The sequence below is a fragment of the Notechis scutatus genome, chromosome 2, assembly GCF_049901735.1.
Source record: "Notechis scutatus isolate UNSWTSFEM ecotype Mainland chromosome 2, rNotScu1.2, whole genome shotgun sequence".
In the NCBI taxonomy this organism is placed as follows: domain Eukaryota; kingdom Metazoa; phylum Chordata; class Lepidosauria; order Squamata; family Elapidae; genus Notechis; species Notechis scutatus.
The window spans coordinates 208,792,204-208,815,330 of record NC_142010.1 but is presented as its reverse complement, the minus strand read 5'-3'; the positions used below and the strand labels follow the sequence as shown (position 1 = coordinate 208,815,330).

The 23,127-nt window shown below is 36.2% G+C and overlaps 2 protein-coding genes across 4 annotated transcripts in view; one reads left to right on the top strand and one right to left on the bottom strand.

The window, feature by feature from the left end:
• Positions 1-23,127, top strand: part of LOC113416405 (solute carrier family 71 member 2-like) — a 151,726-nt gene that overhangs the window by 27,806 nt on the left and 100,793 nt on the right. The gene's annotated exons all lie outside the window — the stretch shown is intronic.
• The window catches only part of LOC113416423 (kelch domain-containing protein 3-like), an 86,252-nt gene that overhangs the window by 14,037 nt on the left and 49,088 nt on the right, over positions 1-23,127 (bottom strand). For all 3 annotated transcript variants that reach the window (XM_026674286.2, XM_087957948.1, XM_087957949.1), the window contains 7 exons: positions 21,856-21,956; positions 19,495-19,580; positions 16,212-16,293; positions 9,622-9,707; positions 8,761-8,845; positions 4,334-4,382; positions 1,279-1,369 (listed from right to left, as the gene is read on the bottom strand). In XM_026674286.2, the coding sequence (XP_026530071.2) occupies positions 1,279-1,369; positions 4,334-4,382; positions 8,761-8,845; positions 9,622-9,707; positions 16,212-16,293; positions 19,495-19,580; positions 21,856-21,956 (580 nt within the window). The remainder of the gene's footprint in view (positions 1-1,278; positions 1,370-4,333; positions 4,383-8,760; positions 8,846-9,621; positions 9,708-16,211; positions 16,294-19,494; positions 19,581-21,855; positions 21,957-23,127) is intronic.

The following is a 23,127-nucleotide window of genomic DNA, read 5'->3' as shown; positions in this document are numbered from 1 at the left end:
TGCCCATCTTTCCCAAGTTTTAAGAGCAGTCAGGAAAAAAAAAAGAATTAAAGTGGGAAAAGACTAATTTGGGTCTGGATCATATGACTCATGAGTGAGGAAGACTGCAATTATCTTCTTCTTCTTCTTCTTCTTCTTCTTCTTCTTCTTCTTCTTCTTCTTCTTCTTCTTCTTCTTCTTCTTCTTCTTCTTCTTCCTCCTCCTCCTCCTCCTCCTCCTCCTCCTCCTCCTCCTCCTCCTCCTCCTCCTCCTCCTCCTCCTCCTCCTCCTCATGACCCCATATTACCTTGCAGGGCAGAGTCTAGACAACTGAATGGAGCTAGGAGAGTGTTTACTGGCTGGATTCCTTTCCTGTCACCAACGCAGAGTTTTGTTCAGCAAATATATTCTCATTGTGCCAAGAGAGAGAAGTATCAGGCAGAGACTGCAATGATAGGATAAAATACTCACGCACACTGCCCCCTTTCCCTTTTATATGATACAGTTTGCACTCTCTCAATGCTTCATAAAATAGAAGGATGAGGCACAGATTAATCAAAATGACACTTTGACAGGATTTGTCCTTGCAGTTATTTAAGATATTCTCCTGTGTAGATAAGTCGAGGAAATTGGAAAACTAACAAACAAGAAATATAACCTTTCCCATTTTTGTCCCCAAAGCAAAAATCAAACCGTTGGAGTGGCAAAAGTACCATAAATGTCCATGGTGTCATTAACTTGTCACTTGAGTTAGATTATCTTTCTATACCCAGAATTGAGTAATTGAGTAACTATGGGAGAATTGCTGAAGTAGACGTGATGTTTTGTATGTCATGACTGTAGCTCATTGTAAAGCAAATGTTTCCAGGCAGGAAATCTTAGCTTTAATCTTAGCCTTGCTACCCAATTCTACAAAAATTCCCACCAGGCAGTGTTAGTAATATTGATCTAGGTGAATCAATAGTCCAAAACTAACATTAGACAAGAACCTATGTTCCTGTGCATGTATCTGTGCAAAAGGAAAAAAAATCCTTAGCAAGAAGGAATTTCTTGTAGCAAAATACCTTGAAAACTAACAAAAGAGAAATTCTGGATAGATATGTATATTTTGCTGGGTTTGTAGTGTTCAGATACACCGAGGCATGCACTTGGAGCATAAAACGTAACCTGCCACTTTGTAAGAGTTCGACTAACTGATGAACAACCTTGTTTTATTTTTTTGAAAAAAAATCTTCTGTCCAGTAACTACTTTATTCTAATAAAATGTATGTGCTAGCAAAACTGAAGTAAGTCACTTACTGTAGGTGAAGGCGGTGGCGAAACTGATGCAGGCAGCAAAGAATATTCTGTCAATTCATATTTCACCTTAGGAATTTTGGTTGGTGTGAAACTGTATGTCAAACACAGCATATTAAAACCAGTTTAAGTTAAACTTACATGAGTCACAGTAGTTATTCAGGAGGGAATGATTTCTCATTTTACTAAATCATACATACACACACACACACACACACACACGCATCACTGTTGGATTTTGGAAATATAACTGCTTGAAGGAATAATTCAATAGAACATGTGCTGTCTGTATAAAGTCTCCTTTGTATCGCACTTGATGTCTGGTGATTGATATGTGTAAATAATTTTCTTGGCAACAAATTGGAAGTGCTTAAGCATTGTCTTTTTCCAGATTTTTTTTTAGGGGGGTGGGGGGAATTCTCCAATGTAGTCTGCAAATTTCCTGATAGTTTCCTATCTAAGTACTAAATAGATATAACTAGCTTAGCTTTTCAAAATAAGCCAGGATTAGATGGAGACTGTTATTTAGCTGAAGAACTGAGAAGAAATTTCAGAATATACATTACACGTGAACATACTGGACTTTCAACTTTACAGTCCTGGGATGAGTGAGAGGGACTAGGTCCAAAGTTGCTGAGTTCTGTGCTAAAGGTGGACTAGAACATGGTCTCCCTATACCTATTCCAACACTTTAACTGCCCCACCACATTGGCACTTTCATTGAGGAATAATAAAACTTTTATTTTTTTCCTAACCATAGCCCTCAGCTTCTCTCCTTGAATTATGCCCCTAGTCTGAAAAGGACCAAACTTTATTTACCTCCAGCAGAGGGAGAAGTTAGAGGTATATAACTTATGGTAGATGATGAAGGATATATCTTTCTCATAGGAATATGTATTGTGAATTTCTGTAGTCTGGAAAGGAAATATGCATTTTTGTAAAATTGCTGTCGCTGGTACAGGTAGGTCCATTTAACCTTATAGGTTAATTGTTAAACTGTGCCCCGTGTCCAATTTTCAACCAGGGCAGATCTGTTAGGATACACATTATGTGAAACCTAGATTTACACCCATTAGGAACAGTTGTTGCATATTACACTGGTTGTAATTTCCAGATACTTTTGTAGCACAATCACAAATGGAGTTTGCTCCAATTTTCAAGAGGTATGAATTTGTTATTTCATGGTTTCACATAAATGAGACCTTTATTTTATGAATCTTGTACAGCTACTCCACTTATGAACTACATTTAGGTAAACTTGGTCATTAACTTTATTTCATATATTTAATTTGTTATAATAACTTGCATCACATGAGGTACCAAATTTGTTAATGCCACATGAGCCTGACTTGTCTGCTGCAGAAACACAGTTCTTTGGAACTATATTTTGTAACAATAATCCTTATTAGATGAATCACTGAACAAATAATCTGATTCTACCAAATTACAGTACTATTATAGCAATGGTTTGTTTATAAATTATAGTTAGCTTGCTATTTCTGTCTTGACATTGGACGTTTCCAATTTATTTTTATAACGATTGCATAAATGTTGTGTGATACTTTACTTATTATCTTTATTATTATAATTAAAATCTTCATTGTTGTTATTGTTATTGTTATTATCTCTTTTATTTATTAAACATGAAACTCAGTCAACTGAACATTTAAAAATGTATCACAAATATCAGCGACTGGTGCTAATGGTTGATATGGGTTGCTGGCAGTGTCCTAGGTATCAACCAGGTATCTTCTTAAAATATACAGTGTTCCAAGTAGCACAGTTTTTTGCAGTTCCACTAGTGTTATTGCAGGAAGCTGCAATTTCTTGATGTATTATTATTATTATTATTATTATTATTATTATTATTATTATTATTATTATTATTATTAGTATTAGTATTAGTATTATTAGTATTAGTATTATTAGTATTATTAGTATTAGTATTAGTATTAGTATTAGTATTAGTATTAGTATTATATTTTATTATTTTAACTTTCAATTTGATTAACAGTCTGGGATTGGTAAAAACTTAACAATTCAAGTCCTAACCAAGAACTTAAAAGCTGTTAAGATAACGTCTGAGTATAATGGCAGTTTCAAGTAATGTGTTTTTTTGCAAAGCCAGATAATGATGATGATGATGATAATGATGATGTGTGAATTCAGTGACACTGATTCTTCAACTCTTCATGGCCTACTGACCACATGGATTTCCCTAGTCTTTTACACTGCATGCCCTATTTTTATTCCTTCTGCTGCTGTTCCAACACACACAGTCTTTTGCTTGCTGACTCTACCTAATACTAGGTAGGTGGTCATCTGTGTCCATCCTTCTCCATGTATTGCCTTAAATAAACTTTCCTATTAAATCTGTATCACTGACCCATATTCAGGTGAGATTTAGGCTGCCAGGAATGCTCATACACACGAATTTGCTTTCTCCAACTATTTCATTGTTATTTTCAGGAATTTCCTCTGATTTTAGGTATGCTATTCCATCAGCAGCCATTATTATCAATAGCTTTGAAGGATGGGCTGAATAACTACAATATCACTAAACAGTTATAGGAAAATGTTTAAAGTCATACTGGGTAAATCATTTGGATTCATTTTGAATTGAAACACCTTACTACAAAACAAGTAGGAGACAGCTGAACTAAAATCAGCTGTGTTTGAGTTGGAAATGGTCTGTTTTGAGATCAGAAGAGGATCTTTCAAATTGGAAAGCATTTCAGCCTGAAATCTCTTAGATAACCTTGTCTGAAGCATGATAGGGAAAAAATGCAGCACCAGCTCACATATGCTGTATCCTCTTAGAAGTAACCAGCGCTAGTTCAGTGCCACTTAGTAATAGATGAATGTGCAGAAAATTACATCTAGTCCTAAAGCAGTGGGACAGAACAAGCCTGTTAAGAATAAACTTAAAATATTTATTGTTAGCAGACTGCAGAGATTTTTTTGAATATTGACGCTAAAAAAAAGCCTTTCCTTTCCCCCCGTTTCTCTCTCAGAAATTGTAGGAAGCAAAAACAGGACATCGGGGGGGGAAAAATACCTGCTGCTTATTCCTTCGATCCCCAGTTCTGAAAAAATCTCTTTCATAACTAGAATTAAAAAACAAAGGTCAGAAACATAAGTTTAGCTCATGAATATGATTTAGTTAAAACATAAATTAATAAGCGTTGGATATTTTAGGGTATATGATAAGGGTGATGGAAGGTGGATACCATACACACATAAGCTATGTTCAGTAGCTCAGATATGATTTTATTCACTTGGAAGGTGAATCTGTGTTTAAAACAATACACCTGCCCTTTCAATAGGTTCTAATTTTCACAAAATTGAAAGATAATGTTGAACATTTTCCATTGCGCCCAGTATTGTTGTTGTTGTTGTTTTTTTTTTTTTTGGAAGAAGAGACTGCTTTAGAGGCACAGCTCTGTTTGCATTTGTTTCAAATGTTTCTTTGTGGCCACATTGAAATGAATAAGTCAATTCACTGAGATGCTTTGGGAAGGGTGATATACAAATTTAAAAAAATAAAATAATATTTATACAGCATCTCATGTTTTCGGTAATTCCATTCCATATGGCACTACAGAATTAAGCAAAATGGGAACCAGTCAAACAATTTGGTGGACTTATTTAGGAGAAGAAGAAAAAATCCCTTATTTTAGATAAATGTTTATGTATATGAAGATTGATAGCCAGTGGGAGCATCTGGGGTGGGCAAGGGGAAAAAATAACCAAAATGTGCATCACAATATCATGATGCAATTTCTGTCCCATTTAATAAGTCATGGCTCACACATATTGATAAGGAACAGAGTTGATGTTATCACTTCACAAACGCAGGTTTTGTCATCGTGATTGAAATTTCAACTGCTATGGATGCTTTTCGGCTCTTCAATATTCTTATGAAAACTTTCTCTGGGCTTTTTAAAAAAAATAAAGCTAACTGCTTTATTCTTTTCTTTCTTTTCTTCTCTCTGTTTAAATCTCTGAGTTTCAAAGAAACAATAGACAAGATCAGTTAATGGTGATATCTAAACAAAGGATCCCTGAAATGGAATTTCAGTCAGAATATAGTAAACTCTCAATTACGCTACAATTGGATAACAGCAATGCACCCTTCCACATGGCATTGTACTCAGATAAACTTAAAGTTAAAGGTTTCCCCTTTCCAATTGTGTCCAACTCTAGGGGATGGTGCTCATCTCAGTTTCTTAGCCGAGGGAGGCAGCATTGTTCAAAGACACTTTTGGGGTCATGTAGCCAGCATGACTATATGCCCAGGTGCATTGAGCACTGTTACCTTCCCACCAAAGTGGTACCTATTTATCTATTTCCATTTGCATGCTTGTGAACTGCTAGATTTGCAGGAGCTGGAGCAAGAATGGGAACTCTCACCTCATCACGTGGCACTTGGGTCTTGAACACAGGCTGTCAGCTTTCCAGCTGACAAGCTCAGTGTCTTGAACTGCAGAGCTACTGTGCCCCCTTAGGTTAACTTAAAAAATAAATGTTGATGAGCATTTATATTGCTCTGGTAGAAAAATATATCATCAGCAATGTTGGAGGTCTTCTGTTATATTGTAATTTCAATTAAGATATACGCTCTTAATGCCTCTAACTCTTATTTCCAGGTTGGATGGACTGAATTTTATCTGCAATTTTTAGTAGCAGATAAGGACCTCAAGGTAACTCATGCCATTGCAAAGTTTGTTTTTGTAGCTTGTAAAATTTGTACATTGCTGATAGCAGAAGAATGCAAGCATGATTGTATATATTTTTTGTCTTGCATGCTTTCTTTTATATATTATATTTTGTAGCTTTACTCTGCTAGTTTATTTAGTAGGTTTTATTTAGTCTGGGTCGCTGACCTGTAATAAAGGATTTGAGAAACATTAGCCATTTTGTTCTTTTCTACAGCACGAGAAGAAAAGCCATTCATCTCTGCCATTTTATAAGATAATTTCTCCTCTTTTTTAAAAGTCGATCATATACTGTCCCAAAGGTGCTTTTTCAAAAGGCAGCTGGACTTTCTTTGTTTCTGCTTGGACATTTCTCTTCTCACCCAAGAAGCTACTGTTACTACTTATTTTATATAGTCTTCATTTTTGCTTTATTTCCATTTCTACCATATTTTTATTAAAGAAAAATAACATGATTTTGTTGGCTTATAAATGGAAAGAAAGAATGAAAAAACCTCAGTATTATATGCTGCTATATTCCAGTTATGGTGTCTTCCCTCTTTTTTGCTCTTGGGTTGTAAGTAATTTTGCAGGCAGTGGAACTTTGAGAGAATAGATATGTTTTTAGCTTTCACCCTATTTCTGAGTAGACATGAGTGAAAGAAAGGAGGAAGAAGTAGGGCAGATAATTAAGAAAACTTACAGAGATTCCAGACTTTATTTCTTCAGTGGAGGACTGAAAGAAGGGAGAAGTTATTTAACTCTTTGTTTTACTTGTGTCAAATTTCTGGGAATTGAAGTTCAGAAGTCTTAATGTTTCTAACGTTGGAGATTCCTGATATAGACTGCAAGTGGGCCAGATAACAGGGCAAAATTGTTTCATAGATTGACCTCAGAACTACAAACATGGGACTTTAGAAATTCAAAATTAAGAAGAATACTTGACAACATTTCACTTTCTTAGGAAAGGACTCTGCCTAAAGGGGAAAAGAAGTTCAGGTATAGGTAGAGAAAATAAGCTTATTTAAAAATTTAAACCGGATTGTGGTTGTATGTAACCAAGCACAAGCAGATGCTGCTAGGAAAAGATGCTCATCAGGCAAGTTGTTTAATGCAGTTATACAAACAGGACTCACAAGCCAGATATAATAGAAAATGGTGAGAATTCCTTCCTAACCTCTGAAGTATAATCTCAGAATATGGGCAAAAAGCATATATTTTAACATTAAACAACTTATCTATAAGTAGGACAGGTTCTTAGAACTGAAAAAGTTGAACTAAAAGAATTATGTATCTTCTGCATTATTCTATTCACTACTCTATAGAAGTGTCTTCTTTTAGAAAGTACATTTTGAGCAAAGCTTGCATTTATGCATCAAGGAAGAGCTCAAATAAGTGTAACTTATTTGCATATTTATATATAATGATAACATAACATTTTTTCCTAATTTAGTATTTAATATCTTCCAATATTCTTAGTACAATAAAATGGGTAACTTTTTGAGCTTCTATTTTATAAAATCCCATTGACTAAAATGATCATAGACTATATAATAGATTTTAAAATTCATCTCTATTTATTATTAATCATTTCTATAGCACTTTTCCTTTTCAAAGTGCATTTCTAAAATTACTGTATTCCTTATATTTCAGCAAAAAATCTTTTAGGTCCCTTTTCTGTAATAATTTATTATTCTTCATTTACAGGGAAGCAAAGAGTTGTCCAATGAATAGACAATTGTGTCCCTCTATCACTCTGATACTAAAGATACTAGAGACAATGCTTTTAGTACAGGAACAAATTACTATGTGAGAAATATCTATGAAGCTAAAGCTAAAGAAGTTTCTTGGATGAGAAGTGAAACATCTTCAAAGAAAAACCAGAAAGTCCAGTTGCCTCTTGAAAAAGCATATTTGGGACTACTATGTGAGAACTAAAATGGTCCCATAACATAGCTGGCTATCAAAAGATACATGAGATTCAAAACAGATGATATAATATTTTTGAACTGAGGGTCTTGAGAAGAGATTTGGCTGAGTGATATTTGCAGAGTTCAGTCAAAGATTTGTAAGATCGTGCATATAAGAAAAGTAATAGAATATGTTTATGCTACATAATAGTAACATATTGAAATCAATCCTTATGTGTAACTGTATGGATTAAAAAAAAGGCAAGTCACAATATTCAAATTATATCAAATGTGGGACTGAAAATATTTTTTTAAAGTATCTTTGCAAAACAAAGAATTTGCAAGGATCTTGAAATTTAATTTTCATCATTTAAAGATAATGAGACATATTTGAATGTCACTAAAACATAAATTAAAATTCTTGTCTCATGTAAAATTTACTTCTACAACAATTCTTACCTAAGGATGGCAGTAATATATACATTTAAAAATATGAGCAGAAAATGGGATTAATTTCTTAGATCGGTTTATAAATAATTGTACAGATAAGATGTCTGATAGATTTTAGAAAGAATGTGACAATGGCAGCCTTGGAAACACCTATTGTTTTAAGTATCTTATATGACAATTTTAGAGGCTAAATCAATAAGTTGTGTTTAATAGTAACTGAAGTAAAATACAAAGATAAATACAGATAATTTACAGAAATCTGGAATAAGTATAATTTGACCTCTAAATCAGGGGTCTCAAAACTTTGCATCTGCTGGCTGAGGAATTCTTGGAGTTGAAGTCCACCAGTCTTAAAGTTGCCAAGTTTGGAGATCCCTGTTCTAAACAATAGTAAATGCAATTAATTAGTATCGTTTAAATAAACTTACAAAGTTGTCTCTCTGAAGGATTTATCAGTTTCATTCCCATGAGGTCATTGAATTCTTTCCCATTAATTCCACCGAAAATATAGAGCTACCAATGCAAACATGTAAGAATCTTAATTAAATCATTCATTTAAAATGCATTAAAAAGCAATGAACAGAAATCACATATAGGGAAATATTTGTATCATAGCTTTTTCTTTTTAAAAAGATTTTGGACACTCCTTTCCTAATATACATTTCTTAGAGATTGTATATCTGTGGAACAAACTGTGCAGTTTCTGCTTTTTAAACTCAGAAATGGAAAGGAGGAAGAGAGGGAGGGAAGATCCATGGCCTGAAATGAAAGTAGGCAGGCCAATTTTGCAGTCATTGGTCAAATATTTTTCTCTGGGTTTTCCACTCAAGATAGCCCCCTAATAGACGTTCAGACGTTGGTGGAGATGACAGCATCATTCTGGAGAATTCTGAGAGCAGATCATGTTCCAGTTTTATTGGCTCCAAAGCAAAATCTGTCCTATTTATTTTCATTTTCAACACATTTTAATAAACATGACATGGTTTTATTTAAAACTTCCTTTCTTATGCTATGACACAAGGAAGCTGAGAAGTTTATTCAAGGAGCCTCTGTGAAAAATATTTTAATTCTAATTGCTAAATTGACTTCATGCTAGAAAATCTGAAGAGACCAGATCTATACCAGCCCATTTTTTTCTAAAAGCCAGGTTGTTTAAGAATGCTAAGAGTTTTAAATTTAACAATGTATGGGAAGCACAAATCAAAGTAGACTTTTGGAGATACTGGACTGAGACAAGTTCAAACAGAACAAGGATGGCAGCTTCTCACTTTAAAATTATTTTCACTTACTTGATTATGGAGAATAAATGCAACATGATTCCATCTGCAGGCTGGAGGGATTCCTATGTAAAGTGGCTTCTTCCACTTCATCCGAGCTATATAACATATCAAAAATATTTTAAATATTAATAGTAGCAATGCAACTTCATTGGGAAAGTACAAAAAAAAAAAATTCTGCAGCAGATTACATAGTTACGGTCAATATTCTAAATGTGAAAAATGACTGAATATGCAAGGCTTTTTATATAATAGCAAGATATATTACAAAAAGAATTCTAATTTCAAAAGCTCTGAAACAGCTATATAAAAAAAACACTAATCTAATTATTCCGCTGACTAGCAAGAACGAAGGCAAATAAAAAACACACCCTTTTAAAGAGATTGTTTTCTATGTTTTATAGAAGCTTCTTAATTAATTCAAAATTACTAAAAGCAATCCACTATCTCAAATCAAAGATATACTGCAAAATAATCTGAGAGATTATTGTGAAAAGGGAAAGAGGAAAAGAAAAGGGAGTGAAGAACAGACAATGCAAGCAAATGATCCCAATTCTCTCACAGTAAATCGGTACAATGAATCTGAAATCCATGCATGTTACCTTTCAGTTGTCATTTCCTTCAAAATGCTATGTTTCAGTTTATGAACAGGAATCGCTAAGCGGCATCTAATTAATGATGGTGTAGTCTACTTAAAATTGTCTTCCTGATGTATTTAATCCAAACGTAATTGAGCTTGAAGATGGGTTGCCACTTAGTTGCCAGGTATGTAGGTATTACAGTGTGGGGCAGGGATCTCCAAACTTGGCAACTTTAAGACTTGTGGACTTCAATTCCCAGAATTCCCTAGCCAGCCATAGTTGGACATCCCTAGTGTAGGGTTATTCCATGGATTCATGGTTCCCAATGCCTATACATGAACTTTTCCCTCCCTTTATTTTGTGAACCTCATCTATATTAAGAATGACCAGAATTCACACTAAATTGGAGGCAAATCTCTACTGATATTTTGTTTTCATTTTAAGTTATTGTGCTGCTTTCATTGTTTCCTTTTTAAAGAAACAATGTTATTAGAAGTTTTGAACAGAACAATAAAAGATAGCACAAACTAAAAGGAAAAAGAGCAGAAATGCCAGAAAGCAAAAAGAAAAATATATATAACCCTCTTTTTCCTCCACAAGAGAGTGACTTCTAACTCCTTTCATGATAAGTATAAACAATGCCACCATCTCTTCACCTTTTCCTCACTAACAAATATATCTCTTCCTCCTACAAACCATCACTTAGCAATATAAATCAAATAAGTAATGTCCTCCTTACAGAGGTGGTATTCAGCAGGTTCTGACCAGTTCTGGAGAACCGGTAGCGGAAATTTTGAGTATTTCGGAGAACTGGCAAATCCCACCTCTGACTGGAGATTTTACAGTATCCTTCCCCTGCCATGTCCACCAAGCCACGCCCACAGAACTGGTAGTAAAAAAATTTGAATCCCACCACTGCCTCCTTAGTCTAGTTATCAGCAAATACTCTAGAATTTTAACATTAGTTAACATTAGTTAACATATAACACAACAATACACATTTCAATTCTTATCTCTGAAAAATTCCTGTTTAAAAGGCATAAAATGATTCCAACCAAATTTTAACTTGACCAAAAGACCATTTCCCCTTTACAAAGGCAATCTCCTATACATATTTTCTCCATTCCAAATATTTTAAAAAAAAACCCACCCCCCAATGCACTCCATATAGCAACTCATCTTATTAAAATATCCATTCCATACCTCCACTTTAATCTATAAACACATTAACATTTTACAAATTTAAAGTAATCCCAGTCTCCTAATATAAACAAGAGACTGACATTTAATATAAGAAAGAAAAACACTTTGTCCTTTAAAAAGACAAGTACCCGAACTTTCTTACTCTGAAGAATAATAAGCAATTAAATGCAAAGCCAGTTTAACTACTCAATAAATCCAAAAAGAGACATCCAGAATAACAACATATCACATTTTATCCCTGATCAAACAAACTGACTTTGCAGTTCTTTCTTCTCCTATACAGAACAAACTTTCTCTGTAAACCCTTGAAATCATTGTTGATCCTTGTTACAAATTTCTTTACCTCTTTAAGCAAAATGTTCTTTTATGAATCCAACAAAAATAAATATAATTTCTTTTATGCAATTTTGATTTTGATTTCATTTTTAATTTGTAAAGCCGCACCCAGTTATATCTGGTGACAAATTCACATTTTTGCTGCATATCTTGTTCTTTAACAAGATATGCATCTGGGAACAGACTGTTCTCAAAAAGACACCACATACCTGACATGAATTGAATCAAAGTTTTTTATTTATTTATTTATTTGATTTGCCAATTGTTTACAAGATAATAAGTATAAGTGTATACATAGTTGTGAATACATGAAATGGGTACATATAAGAAAAATAAAAGAATAAGAGAAACAATAGGACAGGGACGGTAGGCACGATGGTGCGCTTATGCACGCCCCCTACAGACCTCTTAGGAAAGGGGTGAGGTCAATAGTAGACAGTCTAAGGTTAAAGTTTTTGGGGTTTGGGGAAGAGACTACAGAGTCGGGTAGAGTATTCCAGACATTGACCACTCTATTGCTGAAGTCGTATTTCCTGCAATCAAGTTTGGTGCGGTTAACTTTGAGTTTGTATCTATTGTGTGCTCTTGTGTTGTTATGGTTGAAGCTGAAGTATTCATTGACAGGTAGGACATTGCAATGTATGATTTTATATACCATGCTTAAGTCAGACCGAAGACGGCGTAATTCAAGGTTTTCTAGTTTTAGAATTTCAAGTCTGGTGGCATAAGGTATTCTACAACGAGTAGAAGAGTGGAGAACTCTTCTTGTGAAATATTTCTGGACTTTCTCAATTGTGCTAATATCAGTTACGTAATGAGGGTTCCAAACTGATGAACTGTATTCGAGTATTGGTCTAGCAAATGTTTTGTATGCTCTGGTTAGTAGTGTGATATTACCAGAGAAAAAACTACGTAGGATTAGGTTAACAACTCTTAATGCCTTGTTAACCTAATCCTACGTAGTTTTTTCTCTGGTAATATCACACAGATATTTCTCTGGTAATATCACACAGTTGTAATACAGGCCTTGGTACAGTTTCTCAAAGGTATCCCTGAATGCCATTTTAAGTTCCTTGTCTTGTAATGTCTACAATGTCAAAAAAAATGTTTCTTTCTCACAACATACCTTCATTTCTATAAAACTAGATTCAGAGTCTTAATATTAAGACTCCTCCTTAACTCCTTTTGAAGTTTTCTGAGCTTCTAAAACTTTTTGTAGCCAATAATTGTCTTGCTTTCTGCTGTTTAACTAAAATTCTTAACTTAACTAAAATATGGATTATAAAAATAAATGTTCACAATGTTATACTGAGGATTGAAGGCACTTGTGTAACATTTCAGCCTTGTCACTTTGTAACTTCTCTGCATCAGTGAATAGGCCATTTCCAAAAACAGCAATAAAGTACACAAACTTTAAAAGCTTCAGTTTGTGACTGGAGGAATGATGGCAAATCCACCCACCCCAAGATCACTATCTTGCAGTTTCTTCATTAGGAAAAGGAACAGCCGCAAGCAGGGGTGGGATTCTACCAGTTCGGACCTATTCTATAGAGCTGGTTGTTACGATTCTGTGCAGTTCGGAGAACTGGCAAATTGCACTACTGGCTGGCTCCTCCCCGCCCTGCCCAGTCACTCCTTATCTCGCATGTGCGCCATTCAACTTGCCTCCATTGTGCCTTCGTCTAATTTTTGGTATGTTGCTATTTTGCCTCCCCCCCCCACCAGCTGTTCTGACTATCAGCTATGCTGTGTGATTTAGATTAGCTAGAAAGCAGGAAATCATCAGATTTCTTGCTTTCTAGCTAAGCTAAATTGCTGTTGTACTGCTTTGCCTTTGCCCAGGAGGCTTCCCCGAGGCCCAGTCAGGGGTGGTATTCAGGGGGTTGGAGCGGGGAGAAGTGGCCTGAGAGCAGAGCTGAACCTTCCTTAGGATTGAAGCTTCTATTTTTCGGTGCAGACTCAGGCAGCAAATTGCAGAAAGGTAGATCTGTGAGTGAATCTGTAATTCTGCGAGCAACTCAATCTGCCTGCCTGCTTTGCCTGACTTTGGATAAAAGTTGCTCTTTTTTAAATAAAAAATTCAATATTTGCATACATGGTGTGTTGTGAGTTAATTTTGTGCAGAAAGGTAGATCTGTGAGTGAATTTATGATTCTGCAAGCAACTCAATCTGCCTGACTGCTTTGCCTGATTTTGGGTAAAATTTGTTCTTTTTTTAAATAAAAAATTCAGTATTTACATAAATATTTACAATATTTACATACAAGCCATGCCCAGCCATTCATGTGACCATCAAGCCATGCCCAGTCGGCAAGCTATGTCCACCCAGTCACATGACCACCAAGCCACACCCACAAATTAGGCCACACCCATAGAACCAGTTGTTAAGAAATTTGAATCCCACCCCTAGCCATAAGGAGAAACAGTTTGGGTAATCTTGCATTACTCTCATTTATCCAGAGAGGATAGTAGGGGTTGATATACTCATCCAGTCCCTTATTAATGTGGCAAACATCAGCTCCACCTTTCTGCAGAGTTATCTTCAATATACTGTCTTTACTTAAAAGTCCCCACTCACAATTGTTTTTTCATAAATCAGTGGAACGACTTGCTTGCAGAAGTTATGGATGCTCCAACACTGGGGATTTTTAAGAAGAGATTGGACAACCATTTATCTTAATTGGTATAGAGTTTCCTGCATGAGCACGGAGTTGGACTAGAAAACCTCCAAGGTTCCTTCCAACTCTGTTATTCTGTTATTCTATAATTATAAATTAGCTGATCAGCTGGGTGAAAATGCTTCCCATCACACTTCTATAACTCCTGAAAATGTATTACTGATTTTAAATTTTGCAGTAATTTTCATAATTTCCAGTTTATTTAAAGTTGGAAAGTTATTCTCCAGTACATTTCAAAAGTGATAGGGAATATTCCAATATTCTTGCTGTCTTTATTATGTCTTTACTATAGGTGATTGATTTAAAACCATATATATATTCAGCTTTGTTCGGGTATTTTCCCACGTCATTATAGTTGTGATTTTAAAGTTGTAGCAACGTTTTGACAGAATCTCATCTGCCATCATCAGGCTTCTGTATTGTGTTCTGTTCGTCTACAGAAGCCTGATGATGGCAGATGAGATTCTGCTGAAACGTTGCTACAATTTTAAAAGCACAACTATAATGACGTGGGAAAATACCCACCACATACATCGGACAAACTAACAGAAGAATAAGTGCACGCATTGAAGAACACAAGAACTCAATCAAAAAAGAAAAACCGACCTCTTCCCTGGTCCAACACCTCAAAGTCATAGGACATGAGATTGACTTTAAAAATACCAGAACTATCGCCAAAACCGAACACTTCAACAACAGAATAATCAGAGAAGCCATAGAGATAGAAAAACGCCCACACAGAATGAATAAACGAGATGATACCTCCTGCCTACCAGCCATTTGGAAACCCGCCCTCATGACCAAACGAGTACCTAACATGAAGAATGACACCAGACCCACACGCACGAGGGCCACACAAGATGCTACCACCACACTTCCACGTAGAAGCTATGTCCCACACCCATACCCAAGACTCACACCCACACAGAAGATGAGACACGACCACAGACCAGAAGCCGTACCACAGCTGCATCACTACCCGCTTCAAACCCCTCCGACCCATACATGAAGCGAACTGATGCCCACCATGAAGATGTGGCATGACCACGAACATGAAGCCAAACAGCAGGATCACAGCTCACCAGCTCAAATCCCCCAGCAACTAAGACTAACCTGAGCACAACCAAGCCCCCACCTGAACAGAACACACCCCCAGCCAATCAGAACACAGCCAAACCCCCAACCAATGAGAACACACCCCCACCCAATCAGAACACAGCCAAGCCCCACCTAATCAAGTCACACCCCCACTAACAGTTAAAAGGAAGAAGCAGCTGCAAGCTCACATTCCTCCGAGAAGCACAAAGCCGAAGACACAAGCCTGAAGATGATGAATGAGACTTCATCGAAACGTCACTTAGATACTTCCAATTTTACACGGGAGAAAACCCAAATAATCAAAGATCTATCTATCTATCTATCTATCTATCTATCTATCTATCTATCTATCTATCTATATTATTTTGCTGAAGAATGAAGAATGAACAGTTGCTAACTTTTTTTAACATGAAACATTAAAAACAAAATAATATTCCCCTGAGTTTAAGGGGACAATATCAGCTTTATTTTGCAGACTGTTTCTGAGGAGGAGGCAGTTTTGACTTTGTTTACGACATTAAAAAAGCGTGAATGAAATATAGAACATTCTGAGAGAAAATTTTAGTACAAAGGATAACCATTCAGAACTGATGAGCAGAAATTTATATTTATATTAAAGCTTAGATTATTTTTTATTCAAAATATATAAATAACAACTTCCCCAAAGTTCAAACAGAATATTCATTCATTCCTCTCCCCTACTCACCTAAACTTAATTTCATAATATCATTCTTTGAAATGATTTTACCATCTTTGAACTCAAAAGTTCCTCCAAACAGATAAATGTCCTAAAATGGAAGAACAAGGGCAGATATTACCATACTAATTTATTTTGCACTCAACATTTTGTTCTTTATTGATATCCTTCTTGAGCAAATCTATCACAATAATGATTTTTTAAAAGATGTGTCCATTAATTGATCATCAATAGCACATTGTAATGTGGCAAACATCTCTAAAAATAAAACTCTTTTCAATCTTGAAAATGTTCAGAATAAATCCCAGTAATATAGGGTAATTATTTGCCCACTTTGCTTTGCAAAGGAGTTATCTGCTAATATGTGTTCCTATGCTAATATAAAAGAGTGATTTTCCTAAATTACATACATATTGCTCAGGGGATACCAAGATTGCTTCCAGTTGTTGATTGTCTGGGAGTCTTCTGTAAGCCTTTGTCTTGCCCTGCACACCTTAACTGAAGCTCTGGGGATCACGTGGACTATTATTTGCTGGTTGCCTTGGAAATGGCCAATGTCTACTAATTAGCAATCTGTTTAAAACAAGCTGGATTGGAATGCAGCCAATTCCCCTTCCTATCTCTTCACCTCACATTTCAAAGGACTCCAAATGATAGGTGTGATCCGCTAAACCACAGAGGCTTCATTTAACTCTCAATAACAGGATTGAATAACACATTGTACAACTCTAAGCAAACTCTCCACGCATATGATAGAATGGGAGGTGGGAGGAATGGATAAGAAGCAATTGAATTCTGTTATTGAAGTCTTCCCATCATTCCCTGACTGTCATTTCAAGCTAATCTAGGAGGATGACCAAGCCATAAGGGCAGAATCTAGATCCCTGCCATCTTCTTGACCCAAATATTCAGAAGGGAATATTCAGCCAGATACCAGGTGATTATACACTTTCTACTTCTGCCTGTTGAATAGAAGCTCAGGGTTCCCCACCTTGTGGAGCAAGCAAGATCTTGCAATGTTTCTTTTGATATCCTCTCATTTTTTGAGAATGCTACAAAAAAGCGCTCAGTGGAGAATTTCTGAAATGGATCTGTCAGTGAGATGTTGATGGAAAACATCACTGGCACAGTGGATGTCAGTGGTAGGTGATGAATAAAAATTTCAAAACAAAAAGATTTCATCCTTTTCTCTCAGTATTTCTGTCAACCCCTTCAAAGCAGGCAAATTTGGCAAATAAGAACAACTTGGATATCTGGAAAAGATGATGTTGCTAACAGTGTATTGTATTAATACTCTATAATAGCAATTGTCATTCTGTCACAATTTTCTCCTCCAACATGTTCTCAGGGTTTGATAGACAGTCCATCACAATTTTCCTGAAGATTCTCTTGATAGTGGAAGCATTGGAAAATATAGGAAACAGATTAAGTTCTTGAATAGCATGATGCACATAGTATTTTATACAGCTGCAAAAGCAAAATAGATACCCGCTTCAAAAAAATCATAATATGAACTGCGAGAGCTAAGTCTCTTTGCTCTCTAACATAATTTCCACTAACTTCCTACCCTATAAAAATATTGAATGGATTCTTTGCAGAACTTGTCCAAAAAATTTAATTATGCAATTCAATGCAGGGTTGTTGTTGTTTTTGTTTGCTGTCCCTGCTCCCATGTCCGCCTCACATGGCTTACAATAGCAATTGATCTCCAACTGTTTAGCAATAAAATCATCAAAAAATCATTAATAAATTAAACTGTAATGTGTATTTTCTCTTTGGACTTAAGCCTAAGTAAAATGTAACATTTTGGCAATCTCATTTTACATATGGTTTTTTTCAAGAATGTTTTAAAAATCTCATGTTACATATGAATATGCTTTTCTGCAGAAATGTGTGAATTCTACTGAATTATCAAAAAAAAAAAAAATCCCAAAGTTCAAGATCCACAATTTTCATCAAGATTTTGATAGGTAGATCTCTGGGTCTCACAGAAGTTGATTCAACAATCCTTTTAAGGGCAATTGTGTACTCTTAAGTTGCTTCTCTCTCATGCTCATGTTGATTGCTTCTTAAGCCAGCTTCAGAACGTCCACTCCGTGTTGGGTTGGGTTGGCATTTAGGCTGGCATTGGTGCTCAATTTGAACATGCCACCACAGAACCTGATTGGTTGTTCTCCAGATTCTTGCCTTTCCCATCCTTGCAAGGAAGGCAAGCCTCACTGGATGACTCCTGGGTTGACTGTCTACTGCCTGCATTTTCCTTTTCAGAATTGTTTTCCCCTCCCTAGTCCCCATAACTTTCCTCTGCTTTCCCAGATATTTGCAGTCACGGATGCCTTCACCTTTCTTTACTACATTATTTCCTTTGACTCTAACCCAGATACTTTGTTCCTTTTATGATTCCATCTGTTGGGAAGCACCCAGCCTGGCAGGGAGGAGGATCAAGCATGTAGTTAGCCTGAAGTCATTGTGCAACTGCAAAAGAGATAGGACTGTCTTTTTCTTCCCCCTCAAGTTCCTTGGAGTCTTATTGAAATATTGTCAAGAATGGGGAGATTCTTATATTATAGGCTGAAAACAATAAAGTAGTTAATTTGAATGCTGCATGTGCGTGTCTGATTGTTTGTGACTGACACCATCCTGGTTCTAATACTACAATAATTACAGCAATAGGAAACGTGGTTGTTCTTTTGCCCCTATGTTCCACAGACTTCTGTAGGTCTATGGAAAAGTTGTGCAAGGAAGATTCAGATCGACAAAAACAAGTAGCACTGTTCTTTCCTTGCAACCTAAAAATGAGGGAAGGAGAAAGGGAAGGAGGGAGGGAGGCAGGCTTCTCTGGGCAAAGGGTAGGAAAAAAGAGGAAACATATTTCACCTAACCCAGGACAGAAGGATTTCATATGGTAGTGACCAGCATCTGGGGGGGGGGAGGGGTGGAGGGAGCATGGCAGGCACTAGAGCTAGTCAGTGGCTGCTATAAGAATAGACCAAAATACTGGAGACCATCCATTGTGAAGCGTTGAAGATGGCTCAGGTTGGAGAACAGCAGTTCTGAATCATAGCTGGAAAATGTGGTTGTGGGGTACATCTGCAAGGACAGGGAGTGAAAGTAGGAGGATGCCACCCATTCCTACAGTCAGGAAGTGTTGAATGGGCTCTACTGACAATGTGCTAAGCAGAGAGTGCATATCTGCCCTAAATCTTTGCAGTCAAGGTTTTCTGTTCTCAAATACAATGGAAGTAAAAGCATCTTCATTTGTAAGAGGACAGTAAAATGTTCAGTTGTTTACCTTATCACTGTGTGCTGTGAATGTATGATGTGATCTTCCAAAAGGCTTTTCTCCCTTTACTTCACACTTTTGCCACATTAAAGATACTTGGGGAGAGGATAGAAAATAACACAAAAACATTTTTCATTTGCTTTTGTTCTGTAGTATCTGGAAATAGCACTATTCCAATCATTTGACATATACATCCATTTTATTTACTTATAAAAATGTATTAATTCACCAGGCTGTCCAAAGACTGGATTCTTTGACATGATTCCAGTTTTTTTTCTCCTCCTCACAATACTTACCAGCACTATCTTTAACTTTACACCTACATCACTTGCAGTAGTAGAGTAAGGGTGATGATTTGTGGAAAATTGAAAGAGAAACAACCAGCAACCCCATCAGTACAGACGTTATTAATGGCACCTATTTGCATATTTAGACAAATTTAGACAAGAGTCGTAATATGTCTCATAAATGTAGTGCAATATTTAAAAACTCAAGCATTGCCAAATCAGAGTTTCAAAATGCTGGTGAACATTTCACATTCCTCATAGAGTTAAGTTCTATGGAAGCATATTCTTAAATCCTAGCTATATGGCTAGTGAAGCAGTTTAGCCAGAGAACATACCCCACACAACATAGCAACATGCAGTCAGCCAGTTTTTTTTATCAGAATCTCAGCAACCAATGGCACTGTGGCTCTTGGTGGGATGAGTTAAAAAGTCAAGATGGCAGTTATGTCATTGCAATTAAATTCCCATCCTTTTTATAAATGTGACAACATTGCATACACATAAGAAGATGTAGGACTTTGTTTGCCATCTTCCCTTTTTTGTTATCCTTGCAGGCTCCACACCTATTAGCCTTTGTTGAATGAAGACAAATATATGTGTCCCAGGATGATGTTGATCAGTCTGGGTCAGTCACCAGGACCAAAGTTTTAGTCATTCGAGTTTTAGGACTTGTGCTGGAGCCCATCTTCAAGGAACTTCTTTCTACATTTTGGTAGACTGAAGGCCAAAAGACTAAACCAGATTGTGACTGACCCAGATTGTATCCTATAGTAAGCTTTATGTTAGATAGGGCTCTTATTTTGGGAAACATTAAAAAAATCAACCCTGATCTAAATAGGCTCATAGGCCCCAGATGTGTGGCAAGCTTTCCCCCTTTGTTTTACAACAAGAAGCATCCACATGGAATGGAAAATAATCAGGGAGCAATTATTGAGCAGCAAGCTAAGCTAGGGGTATGCAGGATCAAGGTGTCCCCAGATACTGCTTCTGGTGTCTACTCTCTCCTAACCTATGTGACTTTAACAAAATATTCCTTTAATAACAATTGGAAGTTAGACTGCTGTAAAGAAAATAATCTGCCTCTAGCATTATGTTGACTGCAGGAATACTTTTGGATCCTCAAAGGACTCCTATCAAATTGTAGAGAAGTTCATTTTTTGACCATGCCTAACCTGACAGCCATTTTGTAAACATACCTAGCACAATGCTCTCAAAATCCCAGATATGTCTCAGCCACCCAAAAATGCCTACTCCGCACTATGCCATGATTGTATAGTGAGTTGAATTTAAATTCCACTGAAATCAGTGAAAATTACATTACATGGATATATTTTTTAAAATATTCCCTTGTGTATCCTCCTTTGATATTGCCGTACTCCATTTGCCAAAGAATTCAGGATAATGTCTTTTCTTGAGTACCATATTTATCTGAAAAGAAGGATGATCCATCCTCACCCCCTAGGGAAGATTGGTTGCTAAGAAATCAGGTCTTTGTCAGCTAAATGAATTGTCTGGTTGCCAAATTATTTATTTATAAGGCATCCCACATTAAAATGAGTGTAAAAGGCATTCCATCTGTAGTAAATTTCAATGAGTTCAGTGGCTTTCTCTCCCACATTAACATATGTAGGGTAATTCTGTGCTGGGGGATAGATCTATTTAGCCCAATTTACTCCATGCACATTTTGTAAAGACAGGAGAATAAATCACTGGACACTGAGCTGTTTTCCCTTCCCTTTATAACAAAGGGACAGATCTTTCTTTCTAGAAGGAAATGTATGCATTCTTTAATACCATATTCTCAGTAATGAAATATTACTTTGCCCCAATTACAGATAATTATTTGGAATGGGAAGCCCTTATCTTCCTTTTTGGCAAATATAGTAGGTAACTATCTGAACTCTTTTGTAGCAGAATTTTTTGGGCCCTGAAACTGCTTGAAACATATCCCTAAATGGTCACATTTATTTTCATCTCTTCACATTGACACATTTATTTTCATCTCTTCATTGAATCATTACTTTGCTAACTTACAACAGCAGTTCATAAATCGAACAAAATGATCATATATAATGAAAAGCACCTGTGTCCAGTGCATACACATCAGTATAATATTCATCTTCATTGGAACGACCGCCAAACATATAGATGATTTCTCCAATGGCAGCAAAAGCGTGGCCTGTCCTAAAAAGTTCAAATCCATTTGAATTAAATGCTGTGTTTCCAATTGAGAAAGAAGTGTTTCTCAAAGTAAAAGAATGTCAAAGAGAACGTGCTTTAAATGCTAAAAATAATGGTTGGGCTCACTTCAGTCACATAATTCTTACTTTATGGTTTTTAAAAAGGAGATTTCTGAAGCTATTAGTCTGAAACTATTATTCTTGGCCATAAAAGATGTTTTCTTCAAATCAAGTTTACTCTGGTCACTTCACAGATAAACCTATATAGATTTCTGGTCTTTTTCTTAGATGTTTGTCAACCTTCAAGTCTAGCTTATTGGTCTAGTATTTCTTGATGGATTCCCATCGAAGTTTTATCTTGTAGGCAATTGTGGGAGAAGATTTCTGTACTTTTGGAATATGCTGAATCTATGTACCAGCCTATCAGTTCAGTTCAAACCTTTATTGTCAATGCACAATATGTGTACAATGAATTTGAATGAGCCTCCTCATCTGGACATTCCTCAGATGTGTGAATTTAAACTCCCAGAATGCTCAGAAAGTCTGCTTGTGCATGCTGCTGTAAATTTGGGAGATAGATGTCCACACATCTGGAATGGGGTCTAGGACACCTTTCCATGGACAACCTGCTATGGACAACTGGCTGCAGTCAACTCGACTCAGCCAACTTGCCATAGGACAACTCGTCATGGCCAACTCACCACAGGCCTACTCTCTGTGGGACAAGAGTTATACTGGTCTAATAGATTCATTAAAGAAAGGATGCCAAAGAAGGGACAAAATAAAATGTGAATGACAAAAATTAAAATAATTTTGTAATTATTTTAAACAAATTGAATTGTTGAATTGTCCCATGGTGAGTTGGCTGTGGCAAGTTGGCCACAGCGGATTAGCCATGGTGAGTTGACCATGGTAAGCTGGCTGTGACGAGTTGGTTGCGGCAAGTTTTCCCATTCTGTCTGGAATGGGATCACACTGAAAAAGTTGCAACTAACTTGTACATCTGCAAATCTAGACCTACGTGAGACAAATGAAATTAACTTCAATATTGCAAATAATACTAATTGAAATAAGGGCACTTGGTATTTGTAGCTTGTAATCATTCTGACTGAAACACATATCCTCTCACTAGTCCCACTGGATTTTCACCAGGTGTGGACAATTGGGCTATAATA